This window comes from Hylobates moloch, unplaced genomic scaffold (genome assembly GCF_009828535.3).
Source record: "Hylobates moloch isolate HMO894 unplaced genomic scaffold, HMol_V3 SCAFFOLD_6, whole genome shotgun sequence".
Taxonomy (NCBI): domain Eukaryota; kingdom Metazoa; phylum Chordata; class Mammalia; order Primates; family Hylobatidae; genus Hylobates; species Hylobates moloch.
This window is the reverse complement of record NW_026652281.1, coordinates 74,109,711-74,134,022: the sequence shown is the minus strand read 5'-3', so window position 1 is coordinate 74,134,022 and position 24,312 is coordinate 74,109,711. Positions and strand designations below refer to the sequence as shown.

The 24,312-nt window shown below is 45.2% G+C and overlaps 1 protein-coding gene and 1 long non-coding RNA gene across 3 annotated transcripts in view; one reads left to right on the top strand and one right to left on the bottom strand.

Annotated features, from left to right (window-relative positions):
- METTL9 (methyltransferase 9, His-X-His N1(pi)-histidine) overlaps nt 1-10,580 on the bottom strand; it is a 58,685-nt gene extending 48,105 nt beyond the window's left edge. For both annotated transcript variants that reach the window (XM_032157104.2, XM_032157105.2), the window contains exon 1: nt 10,215-10,580. In XM_032157104.2, coding sequence (XP_032012995.1) covers nt 10,215-10,379 — 165 coding nt within the window. In that variant the 5' untranslated portion in view covers nt 10,380-10,580. The remainder of the gene's footprint in view (nt 1-10,214) is intronic.
- Nucleotides 10,581-10,772: 192 nt separating this feature from the next.
- On the top strand, nt 10,773-19,753 carry LOC116471130 (uncharacterized). The gene is made up of 3 exons (XR_009214159.1): nt 10,773-11,168; nt 12,319-12,442; nt 19,278-19,753. It is a non-coding gene; the product is annotated as an uncharacterized LOC116471130 (long non-coding RNA).
- Nucleotides 19,754-24,312: the final 4,559 nt, after the last annotated feature.

The following is a 24,312-nucleotide window of genomic DNA, read 5'->3' as shown; positions in this document are numbered from 1 at the left end:
AATACTGGTGATGGCTGCACAATTCTGTGATTATACTAAAAATCAATGAATTGTACTCTTTAAAGGATAAATGTCATGGTATGTGAATTATATCCCAATAAAGCTGTTTTAACACACACACACACCCCTCCCTAAATACGTAGGTGGCAGTTAGATCTTCCAGATATTAAAAGTGGCCTGAAAACATAAGTAACCTAGCAAACCTCTTAAAATACAAATTTTAAATGCAAATCTGATCACATCACTACCCTGCTTAACAGGAATCTTAGGATAACATCCAAAATGCTTAATATGGCTTACAAGGCCCTGCATGATTTTTGTTCATTCTGTGTCTCCAGCCTCACCTCATGACTTTCCCTACCAACCCATGACCCCTGGACCCTCACTCCATCACACTGCTCCACCCCTTCGTTCTTTTTTCTGGAAGGCCCCTTTCCCGTGGCTGTCTCACATGATATTTGCTCTGCCCCCCGACATTTCCCACCACCTAAACCACTCTCTCTTCACCTGGTTCGTTCAACTTCAGCCTAAATATTTCCTAGGTATATTTTCTTTTTGAAGGAAAATATACCTAGGAAAGACTAGGCTAGGCCCCCTGTTCTAATACCCTTTCATATACCCCATTTGTCCCTTTGGTAATATTTACAATCTCTGAATTGAATAATTGTAGACAATCGCATGTTCAGTGTCTATCTTCCCAGGTAGACTGAGAGCTTCATAAAGGCAGAGAAAATAAATGGTTTCAGTGCCTGGCACAGATGCAGACAAACAATAAATGTTCATCAACAGGCAGCCTAAACAGAATTTGGAGTTTCTAACAAAATCCTAGAGGAAACATACGGATAACCACAGACACTGCTGCCATGGGGTTTCTGTCAATTTCTCAAACTCGCAAGGCCTTGCTTAAACCTAATTTTGCAAACAGTGGTTAAAGCTACCCACTCACCACAAAACTGCATTACCACAAGCAAGGAAGCAAGCAATGAAGGAAGACACCAACTGAGCACCTATCATGCACCAGGCACCAAGCCAAGTGCTTTACCTTTCATTTACCACCTTGCAATTTCTGAACAAATGGGAAGCATAGGGTCCCCAAGCAGCTCCAGCTGATTCAAGCTCCTGCTCCAGATACATGTTGTTTTATAAGCATTTCTTTCAAAGAAGCTTCTCTTCACTTAACTCTACCCAGTGTGTCTGCTAAAGAAAAGAAAGCAGGACTATCCTGCCAATTAAACTGAACTACATGTGTGTAGAGAAAAGATAATCTGGTCTAGATAGTAATTAAAGTCCTGTAAGCCAGGGTTTCTCAGCCTTCACACTACTGACATTTGGAGTTGAATGATCGTTTGTTGTAGGGGCTGACCTGCACATTGTAGGATGTTTAGCAGCATTCCTAGTGTCTACCCAACAGGTTACAGTGGCACTACCCCAAATGACAGCCCAAAATGTCCCAGGCATTGCCAGATGTCCCCTGGGAGGCAAAACTGCCACTGCTTGAGAACCCATACATGGACTTACCCACAAAATGTCACTGTACTGACTCTCCAGTAGTGTTTCCCACTATCCCAGCTTAACTATGGTCTAGGGACTCCAGCTGACTGAATTAAAAGATGGACTCGCTGGCCTCAGAGAACTTACATTCCAGAGTGAAAATAAAATCAGAAACCAAGGGAAACAAGTAATGTGACTATGATCTTGGCGAGGAGCTTCAGAGCCTTAAAGGAGCAGTCACCTTGCCCTTAAGGTGAAATACCAAGGAGAGAGAAAATCTGCAGGAACCCCTTTAACCCAATGGGCAGGACTCCTGGTTTCACCTCTCTCCGAACAACCAGCTTAGATAAAAAGCTACGCTGAGCTAGCAACACTGGGTGGCTTGTCTGTAGGCTCCTGTGTACTTTCAAGCAGATGAGTTCTTTGTTTTTGTTTTTGTTTTTGAGACGGAGTCTTGCTCTGTCGCCCAGGATGGAGTGCAGTGGTGCGATCTAGGCTCTCTGCAACCTCTCCCTGCCAGGTTCAAGCGGTTCTCTCACCTCAGCCTCCCAAGCGGCTGGGATTACAGGCACCCACCACCCCGCCTGGCTAATTTTTGTATTTTTAGTAGAGACGGGGGGGGTTTCATCATGTTGGCCAGGCTGGTCTTGATCTCCTGATCTCAGGTGATCTGCCTGCCTCAGCCTCGCAAAGTGCTGGGATTACAGGCTTGAGCCGCCGCGCCCAGCCGCAGGTGAGTTCTTTAAACGTGTGGTCCTTAAAGACTACAGAGACAAAGGTGCACAGGCAAGAACAAAGTACTGTGCTCGTTAAATTCACACACTGACAGGACTACATGCCTACTCTACAGTGAGGCTGGACTCCTTGGCTGGAGCCTACCATGTCTGAAAAAGCATCTTATTAGCATCTGCCTTTAAAGCTCACTCAAATGTTGTTCGATCTAAATAAACAAGGGAATCTTTTAAATGACAAACTCTAATCAAATGAGAATGATTCCATTCAGTCATCTGCTGATGCCAAGTACAGAACAGGATGTGATAACTAAACACAACATCTAAAAATTACAGTAAATAGCAATATTCTCCCTACTGGCAACATAACTGCAAAGATACTAATAATTGGCCAGGCAGTAAACAGCCAAATCAGGTGGCTGCCAGGCATTTTGAATGCATGTCTGACAGTATTCGCCAACCGAAGTGATTAAATATTAGGTCGTACTGTCTTAAAAATTTCCTGGCTGGCTACAGTGGCTCACACCTGTAATCCCAGCAATTTGGAGGCCAAGGTGGGCAGATCACTTGAAGTCAAGAGTTCAAGACCAGCCTGGCCAACATGGTGAAACCCCATCTCTACTAGAAATACAAAAATTAGCCAGGCGTGGTGGCAGGCACCTATAATCCCAGCTACTTGGGAGGCTAAGGCAAAAGAATCACTTGAACCCGAGAGGTGGAGGTTGTAGTGAGCCCAGATTGTGCCACTGCACTCCAGCCTGGGTGACAGAGCAAGACTGTGGGGTCCTGGGAGCTTTTAGGTTGCTGAAGACATTGATATGATGGTTGGGTGGCTCATCAGAGGAAAGAGAAACTCTACACCACCTCCCACACCTCACTCTATGCACCTCTTCCACTTGGCCGTTCCCCGATTGTATCCTTTGTAATAAACCAGTAAACCTAGGTGGTTTATTATTATTATTTTGAGATGGAGTCTCGCTCTGTCGCTCAGGCTGGAGTGCAGTGGCGCAACCTCAGCTCACTGCAACCTCCGCCTCCAGGGTTCAAGCGATTCTCCTGCCTCAGCCTCCCCAGTAGCTGGGATTACAGGCACATGCCACCACGCCCAGCTAATTTTTTTGTATTTTTAGTAGAGACCAGGTTTCACCATGTTAGCTAGGATGGTCTTGATCTCCTGACCTCGTGATCCACCTGCCTCAGCCTCCCAAAGTGTCGGAATTACAGGTGTGAGCCACCGCGCCTGGCCCCTAAGTGTTTTCCTAAGTTCTGTGAGTCATTCTATTATAGGAAATTACGGGGTGGGGTGGGGTGGGGTGGGGTAGGGTGAAGGTAGAGTTGTGGGAACTCTCAAATTTGTTCAAGGTGGACAAAAGCACTGGTAGCCTGGGGACCCAGGACTTGCAGCTGGCCTCTGAAGTGAGGGCAGTCTTGTGGGACTGAGCCCTTAACTCTGTAAAGCGTGACCCTAACTCCAGGTAGTTAGTGTCAGAACAGGATTGAACAATTAAACACCCAATTGGTGATGGAAAATTACGAGAATGGCTGATGTCAGGAAAAAAAGACAATACATGTAAGAATCTTTTTTCTACTTTAAGCTTTAAAAAAAGCACGCACAAACCAGATAAAGGCCAGAACTTCAAGCAGCTGTCCTATTCTCACCTACTTCACAAACTGCAAAATCTTCGACTAGTATTGTGCACACAGCTACCTAACTTCAGTGTCTACACAGAGGCCTCACTAGAATGAGGGCAGTTTCCTATTCAGAAGGCAAGCCTAGGCCAGGAGCAGTGGCTCACGCCTGTAATCCCGGCACTTTGGTAGACTGAGGTAGGAGGACTGCTTGAGGCCAGGAGTTTGAGACCAGCCTGGATAACACGGCAAGACCCTGCCTCTACAAAAAATTTAGAAGCTACTCAGGAGGCCATGGCAGGAGGATGTACTGAGGCCAGGAGTTTGAGGCTGCAGTGAGATATGATCAGGCCACCGCATTCCAACTTGGGTGACAGAGCAAGAACTTGTTTCTCAAAAAAAAAAAAAAAAAAAAAAAATGAAGGCAAGCCTATTTTTACCACCCCTCAGACAACACAAGGTTTACTAGGAGGGGCATCATAAAGCAGTAGAAAATGCATTGCCTTGAAACCAAAGCTGGGTGCAAAGCCCAACTCTATCATCCATTAACTCTGTGCTGGTGAGCAAGTCTCTTCTCTCTCTCAGCCTCACTCTTCTGTATGTAAAGTGCAGATGATACCACCAACCTCAAGAGTTCTATGTGGACTACTGGGGATAATACATTTGAAGTGCCTGGCACACAATTGAAGGCCAGTAGCTGTTCATATTTCCTTCCCCTTTCTCTCCAAGGCAAGGGCTGGTCAGAGGAAAAGTACAGTTCAAGGGAATGCCTAAAACCCACACTGTAGGTCTGGGCATCCAGCCATTCTCAAAAGAAATGGGTAATCAAAGACCCAAGGCATTCAGGGCTACCAAAAACAATCAGAAAAACTCCACTGCTCAGGGTCTATGAACACAGAATCTTTTCTGAGTTGGCCAGACCAACTCCATCAACAGATCTTGACAGCTAAGGATTCAAAATTCACATTCTAAGATTTTACAATGCAATCAACTCAGTCCAGACATTTCACCATGCACACCTTGCACTTAAGCACAACATAGGCATAAATATTCAGACCATTCACCATTTTCCCACAGACAATATAAACCCAACCCAATAACCTCTTTATGTCAGACTTCAATGTGTAGAGTGACAGGCACCCTCATATCCATGAGGGGAATCAATTAAAACAGATTAAATTGCTTCAGCTTTGATTTAATAACAAATTACCGGCAATCCTCATTGCAAATACTAAATACTCACTCCCCATAGGACAGGATAATCCTAAAATTTTAACAAAGCTTCAGAGGGTCTACACAACAGAGCTTTTTACTGGAAGCTATTAGGGTCTTCTAGGGCACCTTCAAATGGAAACATAAAGACTCCTGGTATATCCAGCACAAGAAAGAGATTCTAGTGTTCTGGAAACTGAAGCAAACACTTGGGGTTTCAACACAGATTATGGGGAAGGAAAGAAATCCTTTCTGAAGTCTCTTTGGTATTCAGCTGCAAAGGCCTCCGGACTCTGGAAGGCAGTTCAGAGAAGGACGCCAATCCATCAGTGTCTGTCGGGCTCAGCTGGCTGACTATCCTTGAAGCATTGTTAACTCATGCCTGACTCCAGTCTGCCTCCACAAGGTAAGTGAGGACTAAAGGGACAGGAAACACTCTGTCCTTTAGCACAGTGTTTGGCTCTGGCTATGCTGTCCAAGTATTTTTTCACTTGGGGGAAAAAAGGATTCTAATTCTTTCTTGAATTCTTCATCACTTGTGGCATAGCACAGTTCTGAGCTTATATAAGAAAGTGAAAAAATAAGTCACAAAAATATACACATACTTGCAATTTTAAGTTACACCTTAATAATTCCGGATATTGAATGTTATCTGTGCTTTTAAAAAACCTTGCAGTATGTCACCTGGAGAAATCGTTGTGGTTTGGTTCAGCGAGTTCTGTAACAATTTTTTCACTCCATCAATTGAGAAGCTACTGAACGGCTATTATTACCAAGAACCTGGGGCCTAAGGGTCCTTTCAAAGTTTCAGTAGCTCCATAATAGTTGCATTAACTTTAAGCACTAGGTGCAATGCATCAAAAAGAATAGATCCGAAGTTTTCTGTTGTTGTCTTTTTAAATTCTGAGTCTGCCGACATTGAAAAGTGACGGTATCTACTAGTTTCTCACTGCCTGCCTCTATTTCTTCCCAGTGAGTCAATCTACCCACCCTGCAACCTGTGATTAAGAATACGCTGTTGGAGGCTGGGTGCAGTGGCTCACTCTTGTAATCCCAGCACTTTGGGAAGCCGACGTGGGTAGATCACTTGAGGCCAGGAGTTCAAGACCAGCCTGGCCAACACGGTGAAGCCCTGTCTTTACTAAAACTACAAAAATTAGCCAGGTGTGCTGGCACATGCCTGTAATCCCAGCTACTGAGAGGCTGAGGCACAAGAACCGCTTGAACCCAGGAGGTCAAGGCTGCAGTGAGCCGAGATTGTGCCACTACACTCCAGCCTGGGTGACACGACCCTGTCTCCAAAAAAAAAGCTGTTTGTTAAGGAAGCTGGGAATTTCTCTTGGAAAAATTCTTTATTCTGTAAGAAGCCACGTAGTAAATGGTTTAGGCGTGCAGGCCATACAGTAGCAAATATGCTGCTGTTTTGTAGCCAGGGAGCTCACAGACCACAGGTAAATGAATGTGGTAGTTCTCTTTCTTTCTTTTTTTTTTTTTTTTTGAGACGGAGTCTCGCTCTGTCGCCCAGGCTGGAGTGCAGTGGCGCGCTCTCGGCTCACTGCAAGCTCCGCCTCCCGGGTTCACGCCATTCTCCTGCCTCAGCCTCTCCGAGTAGCTGGGACTACAGGCGCCCGCCACTACGCCCGGCTAATTCTTTTGTATTTTTAGTAGAGACGGGGTTTCACCATGGTCTCGATCTCCTGACCTCGTGATCCGCCCGCCTCGGCCTCCCAAAGTGCTGGGATTACAAGCGTGAGCCACCGCGCCCGGCCGGTAGTTCTCTTTCAATAAAACTTTTTTTGTGGACTGGGTGTAGTACCTCACGCCTGTAATCTCAGCACTTTGGGAGGCCCAGGAAGAAGGATCACTTGAGGTCAGGAGTTCGAGACCAGCCTAACCAACATAGTGAAACCCCGTCTCTACTGAAAACTACAAAAATTATCTGGGCGTGGTGGCATTCACCTGTAATCCCAGCTACTCGGGAGGCTGAGACATGAGAATTGCTTAAACCTTGGAGGCAGAGGTTGCAGTGAACCAAAATTGGGCCACTGCACTCCAGCCTGGGTGACAGAGCGAGACTCCATCTCCAAAAAAAAAAAAAAAAAAAAAACTTTATTTGTGGACACTGAAATAAATTTGAATTTCATAAATGAAACTTCATGTATTACAAAATGTTGTTTTGATATTTTCTTGGTAACCATTTAAAAATATAAAACTATTCTTATTTCATAGGCTATAAAATAAGTCTGTGAGACCAGTCTGGCCTCCCAGCCACTTCCCTGCTCTAAGTGAAACCCTGCTTCTTGCTTGCCCAAAGTGAAACATAATCCCAGTTTTGAAGCTAGCACACCAAACCAAGTTACTAAAATGGCACTGCTACTACAGTTTTAGAGCAGCTTTAGCCCAAAGGAGCCTTGCCTCTCCAAACTATACTAACAAAATAGCCATTTTTAACGAATAAACATTGCCCAAGTTCTCTCTTTTAACCACAGAATCCTCCATCATAATTCCTTAATAAAGGCCAGGCGCGGTGGCTCACGCCTGTAATCCCAGCATTTTGGGAGGCCGAGGCGGGCGGATCACGAGGTCAGGAGATCGAGACCATCCTGGCTAACACAGTGAAACCCCATCTCTACTAAAAATACAAAAAATTAGCCGGGCAAGGTGGCGGGTGCCTGTAGTCCCAGCTACTCGGGAGGCTGAGGCAGGAGAATGGCGTGAACCCCGGGGGGCGGAGCCTGTAGTGAGCTGAGATCGTGCCACTGCACTCCAGCCTGGGCGACAGCGAGACTCTGTCTCAAAAAAAAAAAAAAAAAAAATTCCTTAATAAAATAACCAGAAGGAAATCTTTTGCTAAGTATGGTTCAATCAAATCCACAACCCTACTTTTATGCAACTCCAAAAGAACCAGATGTGGCTGGCTATGGAACTCACACACCGAACTGAACACTTAGAAGACCTTGTATAAAACTATTAATCTGAAGGAGGAAAAACAGTTACTTCACAAGCAACGAAGTTATTAAGGCAAACCCAGGATCCTGGAATATTAAGTGGAAAACAAATTATCAACTCAGCCACAGTGCAGAAAGGACAATTTCCTACTTTATCTCATGGTGGTTTCTACACACCTTTCTTCTGTTCATTTTAATCTTTATTCATGGACGATTATTTTCATAATATGAATGTATTCATGTCACAATAATGTCTGGATTCATTATTCTAAGGAAAAGAGTTGACCCGTCCCCCAAATATTCAGAAAACACCATATTAAGTCTTCACCCTAAAGAAATTATCTGCTGAATTGTTAGTGAAGGGGTACACACACACACACAGAATATAAATAAGGTATCTGAAATAAATGTATCTGAAACCAGTATTAGTTTTCATTAGATCTTAACAGATTCAGCTTTTAAAAGGTACACAATTAGAAAGTATCCTCTGCTGGGAGATATTCTGAGGCTATGTCTACAGCTGCAATTCCGCCTCCATACAAATCACAGTGTTTCTTGAAATAGTGTTTCAATTTTTAAAATAAGTGCAATTCTTTCACGAGCACTGAAAACCTATCAAGTGGCTGCAGTGGGGTAATCATGGTAAGTGTTATAAATACCAATAGCTAAGAGACTCAACCATAATCCCACACATCAATGGAGATAAATCGCTTTTTCTCCTATCCAGGACCTTATTTCTATCAACTGGTTAAAAATGACATTTCTAGTTCATTGTCTACACTGTTGTTCCATATGTGACATTCTGATAACTGTACAGTTAACGGTACAGTACTTTGAGTTGTCTCTATAAGAATGAACTAGTGTAAGTAAATAATCCATAGGAATAAATGTGGCTTTGCAATTTAAGTTTACATACACTCCTAATCATATCATACAAGTGATCAATGATACTGATATTGCACCTAACAAACGGCGATGGCTGGAGGCTTTCAAAAAAATTTACAGAAATTTAGGATTCCTTTAAAAATAGAAAAAAGCCCAATATAAATATTACTAAAAACTAAATGCTATTTTTCTAAATTGCTCTATCTCCTTCTTAGACAATTCTCTACCTTCATTAAAACACATGAAATCAACCTGGGTGTAAATTATCTGAACACCTGGCATAATAAAAAAGTAATGTAGGAAAATTAGAAATATATGAAAATGATGAGACACAAGATGATATAGGGAATAGTTAATGCTCTATGGAAAAGCAAAATGTATTATAAATGCTAGATATGACAAGCCAACACTCTGGCAGAGTTCAAAAGCCTCTTTTCAATGAATTTAACATTAACTGCAAACTATGTTAAGGTCATATACGAAATATCTCACTTAATTCTACAGTTAACCTGTACACGTTTAAGTGGCGCAAGACTGAGCTAATGAAAAGCCTACCTACTCGGTCACAGCGCAACGCTCACGATGCATAACTAAAACTCCCGTCCCGTTCTGTTTTAAAAACCCTTCCTGTAAAACTTGCATAATCTTCCTCCTCATCACACACAATCTTTCCAGCAGACTGACTAAATCCAAGTTTAAAGGAGATCTCTGCTAGGAAGGAGGGGAAGGTTCCGTAGGATGGGAGCGACAACCTGTCAAACCCATTTTTTAAGAGCTTAGGGAGAAATGTCACCCCAATCAGCCTGGAGAGTTCGATGGCTCGCAATGTACAGTTACATTTCTTTACGACCCTTTGTACGTTCTGGGATTCAACGAGACAAAAAGAGGGGCTGGCTTTTCGTTTTGTTTCTCGGGGGTAATGGATCTGGCCGGGTCTCTTCAGTCTCAGGCCTCGGTGCCAGGCGGGCCACGCTCTGGCCCCAAAGTTCCCCAGTCCCGCCGCCGGGGGTCCGTAGTCACCGCCCGGGACCCAGGAACAATGCGGGGCTCCGGGCCGCTCACGATCGGGCCCGGGAGGCCATGCCCCGCCTGCACCGCGAACAAAAGGCTCTCGCGGGGCCGCGGCCGGGTGCCCGGGGCTGGCGGAGTCGACGCCCGGCGGGGAAGGCGCGGGGAAAACTTTCCGAGGGACCGAGGCGGAGGGGCGAGGGCCGGGCCGCCCCCTCGCGGAGCCGCCCCGCACAATAGCCGGGCCCAGCGCGGGAAGGCCGGGCCGCCACGCCCCCGCCCCGGCCCCGGCCCCGGCCCCGGCCAGTACCTGGTGGTTCTCCTTCCTGCTGCCCGCGGCCGCCGCCGGCCCGCCCGGGCCGCTCGTCATGTTCACGTACAGGGAGCGGGTGAGCGGGCTCCGCAGCGTCCACATCCTCCGCGCCAGCCACACGGACGCCAGGCTCAGGCACAGCCAGCCCGCCAGCAGTCTCATCGGGGGCCGCGGCCGCTCGCTCGGATCACCGCTGGCGCCGGGGCGAGGAGGAGGAGGCACCACCGCCTCCGGCCACCGCCGCCACCGCCCGAGCTCGAGCCATCGCGTCCGACTTGCCCATCCAGCCCCCTTCAGGGCAGAGGCTGGGGGTGGGGAGGAGCAGCCGGCGCGCAGCCTCGGCACCTCCCCCTTCCCTTCCCGCTGCGGAACGCCGCTGCCTCCTGAACCAGTTTCCAGTCGGAGCACTTACGAGCGGCCGCGGCGCTTTCTCTCCCGGCGCCCTCCCTCCGTCCAATGAGAGGGCCGCTGGGAGGCGGGACAAAGGGAGTGCGCATCCGCCCGGGGCGCGTTCTCGTGTCCCGACCCTGCCTCGGCGTCTGGTAATGGCGGAGGTGAATTTAATTTTTTTGAGGGCTGAGGCGCTCACTTCCGAAGGCGGTAACTGCAGCCTCCCTGCCCCTCCAAGGTGGTGCTGGAAGGACCTCTAGTCTTTCCTCGCGTTAGTTGTTACCTCTCGACCCTCATCCCACTCCACGGCGGGACTTTGACAGGGTCGTGCAGTTAACCCCGGGGCCGCAAAGAGGGGAGTCATTCCTTTCGTGCATCCTGACACTCACACACAGGTTCTTCCCGGAGACGAATGCTGCCAGTGCTGGTTACCCGCTCGGATGCATAGTTTCCAGTTTACATTTAGAACCGACCTACCAGACTCCCTCCTCTACTCTCACCACCACCACGACCCGCCTGCCCCGTTCCCCAGGCCTGAGAAGTTGCTGGCCGCGTGTTTCTGTAAGGAATGAGTGAAAATTCTGCCTTTTGGGGAAGCTACCGCAGCTGGGGTACCCACAAGTAATGTTTTAGATGTATTGATGGCCCTGCCCAAGAATGAAGACCTCAAGTTAGACTCCTTGGCTGCCTTGTTTCCTTGAATTAGCACAGGGAAGTTGGACCCAACACTCTTAGAGTGAACTCAGCTCTGGGAGCAGTGTTTAACCCGGATATTTATTTGATCATTTATAACACGAGGAGACCTAGCAACATTTCAGAACTGAAGGGTTAGTTACATTGTGTTCCTGTCTGCAGTTCTTCCTGCTATTATCCAAGCCACAATTAAGTAACATTTTGTGGGGGTCCCTAACTTTAATACTTTCCTAGGTTTGTTTGGGAAGTGCTTTTAATTTAACTGCACCAGAAATAATGTAAATGTGTCTAAGTTCAAAACAAAAGAAGTAAGCCTTTTAGTTAATTCAATGTTGCACATCAGAGATTTTCATTTATGAAACAGTGGGGTGGTGAGCCACAGATGGGGAACAAAATCATTCCTTACCCAACAGCTTTTTTTTTTTGAAACAGAGTGGAGTCTCGCTCTGTCTCCAGGCTGGAGTGCAGTGGCTCGATCTCCGCTCACTTCAAACTCCGCCTCCCGAGTTCAAGCAATTCTTCTGCCTCAGCCTCCCGAGCAGCTGGGACTACGGGTGCGCGCCACCATGCCCAGCTAATTTTTGTGTTTTTCGTAGAGACGGGATTTCACCATGTTGGCCAGGATGGTCTCCATCTCTTGACCTCGTGATCCGCCTGCCTTGGCCTCCCAAAGTGCTGGGATTACAGGCGTGAGCCACTGCGCCCGGCCCAACAGCTCTTTTATTAGCTTCTGAGAATCTCAGCTTGACACCTTTGGCTAACAAGGATATCTTGTTGCCTAATGTAACAGGCTGTAACAACAAACAAAAAGGCACAGGGTGGGTAGGGGCCGGTATTTTGTGTTCTCTCTTTCCAATATACTCCCTGACGGCTTCCTGCCAAAACCCCGAAGAGCCCAAGCCTTACTAAATCTAATTCAAACCTCTAGTGGTCCTGGCCCAAATCATCAAAAAGGAACTACGGTAGCAAGTCCAATAACTGTTTATTTACTATGTCACCTCTCCTTCCTGTCTCTTAGGATCAGTGTAACAGACAAAGCAACTCTCACAAAAGGAAGCCTTCATCTTTTTAAAGTGGGGGTGAAAGCAGCAGGAGTGCATAAAATGGCATATTTCCTTTCTGAAGACAAAGGAGACAAAAAGGTATGCCCCAGCTATAGAGTGAGACCACATAGCTGTAGCTCAGAGACTGCAAAATGTTGTCAGATGAACAAGCAAGTAGATGGCTGCTGTAGTCAGAAGGATTTGGGGGTCAGTTAACTGCCACAAAGCCTAACAGCTCAAAGGAGCAGATTTTGTTTTATATCTGAGCAGCTGGCCTGGAAAAATAAATCACTCATACATTTAAAATACTCTATAATAACCACAAAACACTCAAACCCATGCTATTTACATTTAGCAGGCACAGGAAGAAACCAGAGCATCCGATGATCAAATGATTTGCCTGAAGGTAGCAGAGCAAATTCAATAGCTGACCTTTTCATAGAACTTGTTGTCCCAGCTCGTGGTCTTTCGATCCATCTAAGAAGCTTTGCTGTCTCTTCTCAGAGAGCCTCCTGAATTACAAATGAGGAGGAAGGAAAACAGCAAGAGTAAATATACGAAGCAGAAGTTCAGATTGCCCATTGGGGACAGCCCCCTTCCTTCATCTACTAGAATGTCACTACCATATATTAAAACCTCAATTATCCATAATGGAGACGGGAAGAGGCAAGATAACACAAAAAGCCAAATAGGAGCCAATACTCGTTCTAACATGATCTTGAGATGCAGTTAGTGATATTAAAAAGACACACAAATAACCCTCTGCACTGAACTCTGCTCATTGACCCCAGATGTCCCACTTGGGTCACAGCCCTGTACACAAGCCCAAAATTTTGGTGGGATCACTTTCCTATCTAGATCTCTAGGCAAAGGCTTTTTGTTATTGTTGTTCTTTGAAGTTACAAAGCTTGGCATTTTCATATTCTCTTTTCAATTACAAAGTATCATGTTAAGAGAATCCACAAGCAGAGAGTTTGGATCTATACAAAATCTACTGATGATTGTTATCTCCTTGAAGAGATAATGATTTAAAAAGAACTCATAGGCCAGGCAGCGTGGCTCATGCTTGTAATCCCAGCACTTTGGGAAGCCAAGGCAGGTGGATGGCTTGAGCCCAGGAGTTCAAGGCCAGCCTGGGCAACATGGAGAAACCCCGTGTCTACAAAAAATACAAAAATAAGACAGGCGTGGTGACATGCACCTGTAGACCCATCTACTCAGGAGGCTGAGGTGGGAGGATCAACCTGAGCCTAGGAGGCTGAGGTTGCAGTAAACTGAGATTGTGCCACTGCACGCCAGCTTGGGTGACAAGGCAAAACTGCAGATAGGTTTAAAAAAAAAAATTAGCAGCCTAGGCCAGGCACCATGGCTCATGCTTGTAATCCCAGCTACTCAGGAGGCTGATGCAGGAGAATCGCTTGAACCCAGGAGGCAGAGGCCGCAGTGAGCCGAGATCATGCCAGTGTACTCCAGCCTGGGCAACACAGTGAAACTCCATCTCAAAAAAAAAAAAAAAAAAAAAAGAGCCTCAAGTAGCAGAATTGAACCAGGGGTTAGAAGATGTTAGTAGTTGGCCAGGTGCAGTGGCTCACCTCTGTAATGCCAGCACTTTGGGAGGTTGAGGTGGGTGGATCACGAGGTCAGGAGTTTGAGACCAGCCTGGCCAATATGGTGAAACCCAGTCTCTACTAAAAATACAAAAAAAAATTAGCCAGGGGTGATGGCCTGCACCTGCAATCCCAGCTACTCATGAGGCTGATGCAGGAGAATTGCTTGAACCTGGGAGGCGGAAGATGCAGTGAGCCGAGATCACACCACTGCACTCCAGCCTGGGTGACAGAGTGAGATTCCATCTCAAAAAAAAAGACGTTAGTAGCAAATACAAGTAACACCGTGTGCTTCATTGGAGAACTCCCAATGCTACTCATTAGCATAGTAGTTTATCATCTGCACTTTGAGCCAGACTATCTGGGTTTTAAGCTGGGCTCTATGCTTCTTGATTATGCAATTTGAGACAAATTACTTGACCTCTACATGTCTGTTTCCTCATCTGTAAAATGGAAATAATAATAATGGTTACCTATTTCATAAGGATGCAGTGAATATCATGTTATATACTCAATATAAAGGGCTTAATAAGTGCCTCAACATTTAGTAAACACTCAAAAAATGTTAATTTGTTTTCACTTTAACTTGGGTAAATCAACCTCATCTGAGCCTCTCTTTCCTCATCTGTAAACTAAGAGCCATGGTTCTGAGCTGTCTGCTTCACAAGACATTTGTGAGAATTAGATGATCTGAGAGTTTTTTAAACTGTAAAACATCAACCAAAGTTATCATAATAAAGATGCTCAGTCCTAATGTAAAATGCCCATGTGAGGGATCTAGGTGGCCATCCTGTAAGAATCTAATGTCTGATAATCTGTCAGAGACTTTGGTCTCTGCAAAGCTACTCTCCATAAAACATTCTCTTAGAACCCATGATGACAGCATCTCTTAATAATGTGTCTGTCTTCACACATGTGTCTATCCTCATGACATTTCAAACTGAATGGGGAAAAAAATATAAAACACAAAACTAGGCCGAGGTGGGAAGATCATTTGAGGCCAGGAATCCAACACCAGCCTGGACAACATGTTGAAACCCCATCTCTACTAAAAATACAAAAATTAGCTGGGCATGGTTGTATAGGTACTTGGGAGGCTGAGGCATGAGAATCACTTGCACCCAGGAGGCAGAGGTTGCAATGAACTGAGATCGCACCACTGCACTCCAGCTTGGGTGACAGAGCAAAAGTCCGTCTCCAAAAACAAAGTAAAACAAATAAACACAGAACTATAAAAAAAAAATTTCAAACCTTAAAGCAAAATCAGGTGGGCGCAGTGGCTCATGTCTACAATCCCAGCACTTTGGGAGGCCGAGGCAGGCAGATGGCTTGAGCCCAGGAGTTCCACACCAGCCTGGGCAACATGACAAAATCCTGTGTCTGCCCCCCTCCCAAAAAAAAAAAACTACAAAAATTAGTCAGGTGAGGTGGTGTGTGCCTGTACACCCAGCTACTCAGGAGGCTGAGGCAGGAGCATCAACTGAGCCTGAGAGGTCGAGGCTGCAGTGAGCCATGACCACAGCACTGCACTCCAGCCTGGGTGACAGCACAAGACCATGTCTCAAAAAATAAAATAAAAATCAGGGAGTAAACTCAAGTTACCTACTTGTCAAAGATGCCTGTCTTTTTAGTAGGAAAGTCTTTTCCCCTCTGATATATAAAATTCTTTCCAGCTGGCTCACCTATTTACCCAGTCAGTACCCGCCAGAGCATTTCACCTGCTTACAGAACCTTCTGAACTCCCATGATTTCCTCCTTCATCAGTCTCACATCTGTTTGAGTTTATGTCAGGAATATTAACAGAAAGACAAAGAAATGCCACTTTCACATATGCAATAAATATTTATTGGGTACATGGAATATACCAGGCCCTGGATTTACGGGAATAGAAAGCAAAATAAACACAATGTCTCACCTTCATAGAGCTTACCGTCTAGTAAGGAGACAGACCTGAATACATAATTACAAACTGCTGAGAGCAAGAAAGGATTTGTATACTGTTACACGAGAACTTGGAGAGATCCGACTTAATTAGGGGTGGAGGGCATGAGGGAAGGAGAGTGTTCAGGGAAAGCTGCCCTGAGGAAATGTGCTTTGTGGTCATTTTGACATCCCCTTGCCAAACTTGAAAGCTTCCAGATTTCCCAAGTTCCTCCTGGACTACAGGTATCCCCAATAATTGTGACAACAGAAATGGAAATAATGCAGGACAGGCAAGCCCCAAAGTGGCGCTTAGCCCTCTGGGTTCTTGGCTTTATCAGGAAGGAATTCAAAGGCAAGCCAGAGGTAGAAGAAAACAGTTATATTGAAGAGGCTGTGTTACAGCTCCATGACTGCTCCTGCAGAGCAGGGCTACCCCATAGGGAGAGAGTAGCAGCTGAGGGTAGTTTTGCAGCCATATTTATACCCACTTTTTTTTTTTTTTGAGACAGAGTCTCGCTCTGTCGCCAGGCTGGAGTGCAGTGGCACAATCTCAGCTCACTGCAACTTCCACCTCCTGGGTTCAAGTGACTCTCCTGCCCCAGCCTCCTGAGTAGCTGGGACTACAGGCATGCGCCACCACGTCCGACTAATTTTTCTATGTTGAGTAGAGACGGGGTTTCACTATGTTGGCCAGGCTGGTCTCAAATTCCCGACCTCATGATCTGCCTGCCTCAACCTCCCAAAGTGCTGGGATTATAGGCGAGAGCCACTATACCCAGCCTCTACTTGAAACTAAAAGTGGGAGGCTGGGCACGGTGGTTCATGCCTATAATCCCTGCACTTTGGGAGGTTGAGGTGGATGGATCACGAGGTCAGGGGTTCGAGACCAGCCTGGCCAATATGGTGAAACCCCGTCTCTACTAAACATACAAAAAATAGCCAGGCTTGGTGGCAGGTGCCTGTAATCCCAGCTACTCAGGAGGCTGGGGCAGGAGAGTCGCTTGAACCTGAGAGGCAGAGGTTGCAGTGAGCCGAGATCGCATGCCACTGCACTCCAGCCTGGGCAATAGAGCAAGACTCTGTCTCAAAAAATAAATAAATAAATAATTGCATGTAGATTAAAGAGCTGTTTATGCAGAAATTTCTAGGGAATGGGCAGTAACTCTTGGGTCATTGGATCACTGCCATGGAAAGTGACAGTAACTGTCGAGTGTTGCCATGGCAGTGGTAAATCGACATGGCACACTGGTGAGCATGTCTGATTAAAGCTACTTTCGCCCAGGCCGTGTTTTGGCTAGTTCTTAATCTGGTCCAGTGTCCACTCCAGTGTCCGAGCTCCACCTCTGGAGTAGAGTCCCACCTGCTACCTCAGACTGCTCATCAGAGCCTTCTAGAATGTGAGGAATCCCAGTGTCCCTCACATACACTCACAGAGTCCTGGAGAAAATGAAATGAGTTGTCTGGACAGCTGTCAGCACAACCCCCTATATATATAGTCATCTTTGAAATAGTAGCTGTGGTGGTTATTATGGAATCATAAGGCGGATGTAAACCTTGCTCTCCTTGCACAAGTTATTTAAGCAGTCCAAGAGATGAACAGCCATCTACTTTAAACTTAGTCTACTATAAGACAAATTAATTAGGGAGAGTCTTTCAACCTAAATCCTGGGCTCCACCAAACGAATCAGTTTCTCCAACAGAACTATGTGAATTAGGCATTTTATTTTATTTTATTATTATTTTTTAAGACAGGGTCTCTGTTGCCCAGGCTGGAGTGCAGTTGTACAATCTCAGCTCACTGCATCCTCCGCCTCCTAGCTCAAGCGATCCTCCCACCTCAGCCTCCCAAGTAGCTGGGGCTATAGGCACACACCACCATGCCCAGCTAGTTTTTTGTGTTATCTTGTAGAGACACAGTTCGCCATGTTGCCCAGGCTGGTCTTGAACTCCTGGACTCAAGTGATCTGCCTGCCTCGACCTCCCAAAGTGCGAGGATTACAGCCATGAGCTACCATGCCTGGCCTCTAAACTAGGCATTTTAATACACATGTTTTGTACCACCTAAGTTGTGCTTTTTTTTTATTTTTATTTTTTCAAGACGGACTTTCACTCTTGTTACCCAGGCTGGAGTGCAATGGCGGGATCTCAGCTCACTGCAACCTCTGCCTCCCAGGTTCAAGCGATTCTCCTGCCTCAGCCTCCTGAGTAGCTGGGATTACAGGCATGCGCCACCATGCCTGGCTGATTTTTTTTGTATTTTTAGTAGAGACGAGGTTTCTCCATGTAGATCAGGCTGGTCTCGAACTCCTGACCTCAGGTGATCCACCCGGCCTCGGCCTCCCAAAGTGCTGGGATTACAGGCGTGAGTCACCACACCCAGCCCACTTCTGTGTTTATACAGATCCTTCTGCTTGTGCTTCTGAATCCTTAAAAGACATCTTCACATACAGTATAAGCTACCTAAAGGAATATAAGTATTTTAAAATATATATTTCAACTAAATAATGTCCTTCCAATAACAGGTCTATGAGTCAGAGCTCTGATAAAAGACAGAATGCTGTTGCTTTCATTCAGTTTCTAGGGAGTTTTTGAAGATCCAAATACCTTTCATCTAGTTTTAAATATCCTTTCAAAACAACCCTGTCCTTGGCCTCTTAATTGCTGTCTCTTGTATGTATGTGGGCTTGGTCTTCTAAATGACTGCTTCCTCTCCACCAGATTCACCGTGGGTATTTATTTTGAAACTATAAAGGCTTCTTATTTTATAAATATGAAACATTAAAACTTATGGTTTATATAAAATACATGGGGGAAAGTACTGTATTATGAGAAATCTTTTAAAACTTAAAATGTAAATATTTTACAATAGACCAAATGTGTATATACATAAACATAAGTGATCTTAAAGAGTTTGTAAAACATACCACAAAATAACCACATCTCTGCTGGCATAAAATAAAACCACTGTTTTCTTTTTGCACAATCAAAACTGATCAGAAAGTGAGGAAGAATACATTTATGAAAGAGGATACTTGAGCAATCAACCAACCTGAAAGTCAGACAGAACTATCTCCCTTCTCTGGTGAAAACTATGATTGATTTTTTAATAGCCACAGCTAATCTGAACTTGTTTTACAAGTTAGCCCAGGATCTTTGTCAAATTTATTGTGTGCACAACTCATTCAATCAGAGGAAAGGCATTTGGCTATCAGATCACCAAAACTGTGGCATTGTAAGACTCCCACTACAGTTTTCATTTCCCTTTATGGTCTCCAGTTACCAAGAATTCTTTGTGCTATACAGTTTCCTGAAATTGACAAAGTCAATACTGATAACAGCTATTAAGTTTTTCTACAATAGAAATTTTATTTCTAAGTTCATTAGCTTTTCTTTTCTTTTTTCAGACCAGTGTAATGTTCTGCTCCCAGGCTGGAGTGCAATGGTATGATCACAGCTCACTGCAGCCCCCCTGGGCTGAATCTATCCTCCTGCTTCAGCCTCCTGAGTAGCTGGGACTACAGGTACATGCCACCACACTCAGCTAATTTTTGTATTTCTTTGAGAGATAGGGTATCGTCATGTTGCCCAGGCTGGTCTCAAACTCCTGAGCTCAAGCGATCTGCCTGCCTCAGCCTCCCAAAGTGCTGGGATTATAGGCGTGAGCCACCGTGCTCAGCCTAAGTTCATTAGCTTTCTATGCCCAAGTCTTTTGGAGAAGTTTGAGATGTGACAGCAGCAGGCATCAGAGGCTAGCAGCTCTCCCCCACCATGAAGAATTTTTCCCATTCAGATTCCAGCTTCCCCCTCTCACACCACCCCAGAGGGCATGGAGAAGCTGGCTTTGCTCAGGAACCACAATAAAGTGTAGTTTGTTATGTGTGAATATGGAGCATGCTGTTCTCCATCCAACATAAATCCATTTTTATAATCAAAACTATAAATGACAGTGGAGCCAAATTTGCTACTTTTTGGACAGACAGCTTACAAGTTAAACAAATTGCTTTAGGTTCATTATATCCAGTTCTTGCTTTCATAAGGAGACATATTTACAGATAATTTTTACCACATCTACAATGCTCATTATAATTATTCAATGAAGGAAGCCTTCAGGAAAAAAAATCTAAGTTATCCTTGTACAGTTTTGACAGCACATTGGATTCGTGTTTAGAATCTGCAACATCCTGTTTGATTCATGTGCTGGAATTTCTCCATTATTGTACTTTTTTTTTTTTTTTTTCTCACAGAGATGGGATCTTGCTATGTGGACTAGTGCTTCCTTTTCAACTTCCTCTCCTTCAATTCCCTCCGAAGCCCACCTTTTCAGGACAACATTAACTCCTGTCCTCAAGTGATACTCCTACCACAGCCTCCCAAAGTGCTGGGATTACAGGCATGAGCCACCATTCCCAGCCCATTATGATACTTTATTTTATTTATTTTTCGTTTTTGAGATGGAGTCTTGCTTTGTCACCCAGTCTGGAGTGCAATGGCACAATCTTGGCTCACTACAACCTCTGCCTCCTGGTTCAAGCAATTCTCCTGCCTCAGCCCGGTAGCTGGGATTACAGGCACCCACGACCACACCCAGCTAATTTTTGTATTTTTAGTAGAGACAGAGTTTCACCATTTTGGCCAGGCTGGTCTCCAACTCCTGACCTCACGTGATCCACCCACCTCAGCCTCCCAAAGTGCTGGGATTACAGGCATGAGCCACCATGCCTGGCCCCATTATGATTCTTTCTTTTCTTTCTTTCTTTCTCTCTCTTTCTTTCCTTCCTTCCTTCCTTCTCTTTCCTTCCTTCCTTCCCTCCCTTTCTTTCTTTTATTTATTTCCGTTCTTTTCTTTCTTGCTTGCTCTGTCTCCCAGGCTGGAGTGCAGTGGTGCCATCTTGGCTCACTGCAACCTCCGCCTCCTGGGTTAAGGCAATTCTGCCTAAGCCTCCTGAGTAGCTGGGATTACAGGCATGTACCACCACACCCAGCTAATTTTTGTATTTTTAGTAGAGATGGGGTTTTGCCATGTTTGCCAGGCTGGTCTCAAACTCCTGACCTCAAGTGATCCACCCACCTCAGCCTTCCAAAGTACTGGGATTACAGGTGTGAGCCACTGCACCCAGCCTATGATACTTTAAATAGCTGCATATACATGAGTGTATTTTCATCTTGACAGATGGTAAATCATAGCATATTTGAGGACATCAAGCATTCGTTAGATCCTTTGCCCTATTTAGAACTTATATCTGCTTGGACACAAGTATCAGGAATATATTATATTTTTGACATATGTTAAAGGCTGTTTCAAGAAAAAAATTTAAGTCAGGTCTTTTTGACATATTAAGCTGTATATGGAGTTAATCATAAAATTGCCCTGAAAAATCTCTGGAAATAGAGAAATAAAATTGCTGCCTGAGAACCACACTTTAAAACATACATATAGGCTGGGCATGGTGGCTCATGCCTGTAATCCTAGCACTTTGGGAGGCCGACACAGGTGGATTGCTTAGGCCCAGGAGTTTGAGACCAGCCTGAGCAATATGGTAAAATCCTGTCTCTACAAAAAATTGCAAAAATTATGTTTTTATGGCTGACCAACCTCCTCCTCACCTTCCAACCGCAATGAGCTGTTATTTCTACAATTACGTTATACTTCAGTCAATTTGAAGTCAAGTCTTGGCTTGAGGCCTGCCTTTTTTTTTTTTTTTTTTCTTTTTGCCTTAGGAGGTCTCAGACTGAAAACTTGAGATCATGTGAGATCATGCACTCACATGTGAGATCATGTGAGATCACAGCCATGACAGCCACTCCTCAGTCTTCTGTGTGACTGGTTCTGTTGGATACTCGTCAGCTGTGAACCATTCACTTTCGGAAACATACACTGACAAAATCCCAAATTGTCACCTCCTTCATGATCCCATACACATGACTTAAATGTGATGGGAGGAAAAAAAAATGGGCTGCTGGGGGACCTGTCTTTTTTAAAGGTGACTGCATGTCTTTGCTCAAATCTTTTTTTTTTTTTTTTTGAGACGGAGTTTCGCTCTTGTTGCCCAGGCTGGAGTGCAATGGCATGATCTTGGCTCACCACAACCTCCACCTTCCAGGTTCAAGCAGTTCTCTTGCCTCAGCCTCCCAAGTAGCTGGGATTACAGGCATGTGCCACCATGCCCAGCTAATTTTGTATTTTTAGTAGAGATGGGGTTTCTCCATGTTGGTCAGGCTGGTCTCAAACTCCCGACCTCAGGTGATCCCCCCGCCTCGGCCTCCCAAAGTGCTGGGATTACAGGTGTGAGCCACTGCGCCTAGCCCCTCAAATTTATTATACACACATATATACGTATGTATACATATATGGCTCCATGACGTATATATGTGGTGTGTATATACACTTATGGGGAGATATATATATATATATATATATGTGTGTGTGTGTATGTATTTTTTTTTTTTTTTTTTGAGACGACTGGTTCTCACTCTGTCACCCAAGTTGGAGTGCAATGGTGTGATCTTGGCCCACTGCAGCCTCCACCTCCCCAAGCTCAGGTGATCCTCCCACCTCAGCCTCCCGAGTAGCTGGGACCACAGGCACGTGCCACCATGCCTGGGTAATTTTTGTATTTTTTCATAGAGATGGAGTCTTGCCATGTTGCCCAGGCTGGTCTCACACTCCTAGTTTCAAGCAATCGGCCTACTTTGGCCTCCCAGTGCTGAGATTACAGATGTGAGCCACTGTGCCTGGCCACCAGCTCTATCTTTACCATCAAAATTGGAGTAAACATTTACATCAGGGGTCAGGGGTATCCAATCTTTTGGCTTCCCTGGGCCACATTGGAAGAAGAAGAATTATCTTGGGCCACACATAGAATATACTAACCCTTGTTGGGCATGGTGGCTCATGCCTGTAATCCCAGCACTTTGGGAGGCCGAGGCAGGTGTATCACATGAGGCCAGGAGTTCAAGAGCAGCCTGGGCAACATGGTAAAACCCTGTCTCTATTAAAAATACAAAAATTAGCCAGGCATGGTGGCACACGCCTGTAGTCCCAGCTACTCAAGAAGCTGAGGCAGGAGAATTGGTTGAGCCTGGGAGGTGGAGGTTGCAGGGAGCCAAGATCATACCACTGCACTCCAGCCTGGGTGACAGAGAGACACTCCTTCTCATAAAAAAAAAAAAAAAAAAAAAAATTGCAAAAGACTCATGATGTGGTTTTGTTTGTTTTGAGACAGTTTTGAGACAATTGCCCAGGCGGAGTGCAGTGGCACAATCAGGGCTCACTGCAACTTCTGCCTTCCACCTCCCAGGCTTAAGTGATTCTCCTGCCTCAACCTCCCGAGTAGCTGGGATTACAGGCACGTACCACCATGCACTGCATTTTTAGCAGAGATGGGGTTTTGCCATATTGGTCAGGAGTTGGAACTCCTGACCTCAGGTGATCTGCCCGCCTCACCCTCCCAAAGTGCTAGGATTACAGGTGTGAGCCACCTCACGGGGCCAAAGTCTCATAAAGTTTTAAGATTACAAATTTGTGTGGGGCTGCATTCAAAGCCATCCCGGGCCGCATGTGGCCCACAGGCCGTGGGTTGGACATGCTTGATTTACATCAAGAGGCAGGAAGGCCACATTCTAGTTACTTCCTTTACACTTTCCATGTGATCTTGGAAAAATCACATAACCCCAACTACCTTGTCTTTAAAAATAGTAATCAATTGGCCAGAAGTGGTGGCTCACACCTATAATCCCAGCACTTTGGGAGGCCGAGGTGGGTGGATCACTTGAGGTCAGGAGTTCGAGACCAGCCTGGCCAACATGGCGAAACCCTGTCTCTACTAAAAATACAAATATTAACCAAGTGTGGTGGTACACACCTGTAGTCCTAGCTACTCGGGAGGCTGAGGCAGGAGAATCGCTTGAACCCAGGAGGGGAGTTTGCAGTGAGCTGAGATCACGCCACTGCACTCCAGTCTGGGTGAGAAAGCAAAACTCGGTCTCAAAAAACAAAAAGAAAGTAAGTAAATAAATGCTAATCAATCAAGACCACCCATGTGTAAAGGTATGGACCATCACCTGCTTACTTTCTTTGGTGAATTATGAATTATGTGAATTTTTTCCACATTCTAATATAAATACATCTGTACTTAGTAATGCAACAGAAGTGGTATAATTTTCTTTAAAAAACCAAGTCTCACAAATTCAGAGTCCCATAATCCTCCATAAAACAAGAATGTATTATAAACAGTACCATACCTGTGACAACATTTATAAATGGAGATGATCTTTTCTTTTGAGAACTATGTGCTTGACAAATTATCACCTTCTTATGACCTGAAATCAAAATCCTTGCCTTTCTTACTCCTGTATGTTCATCACACACACACACACACACACACACACACACACACCCCTGCTCTGTTTCATAGTGTAAGGCTTGCCCGGTCTACTGTG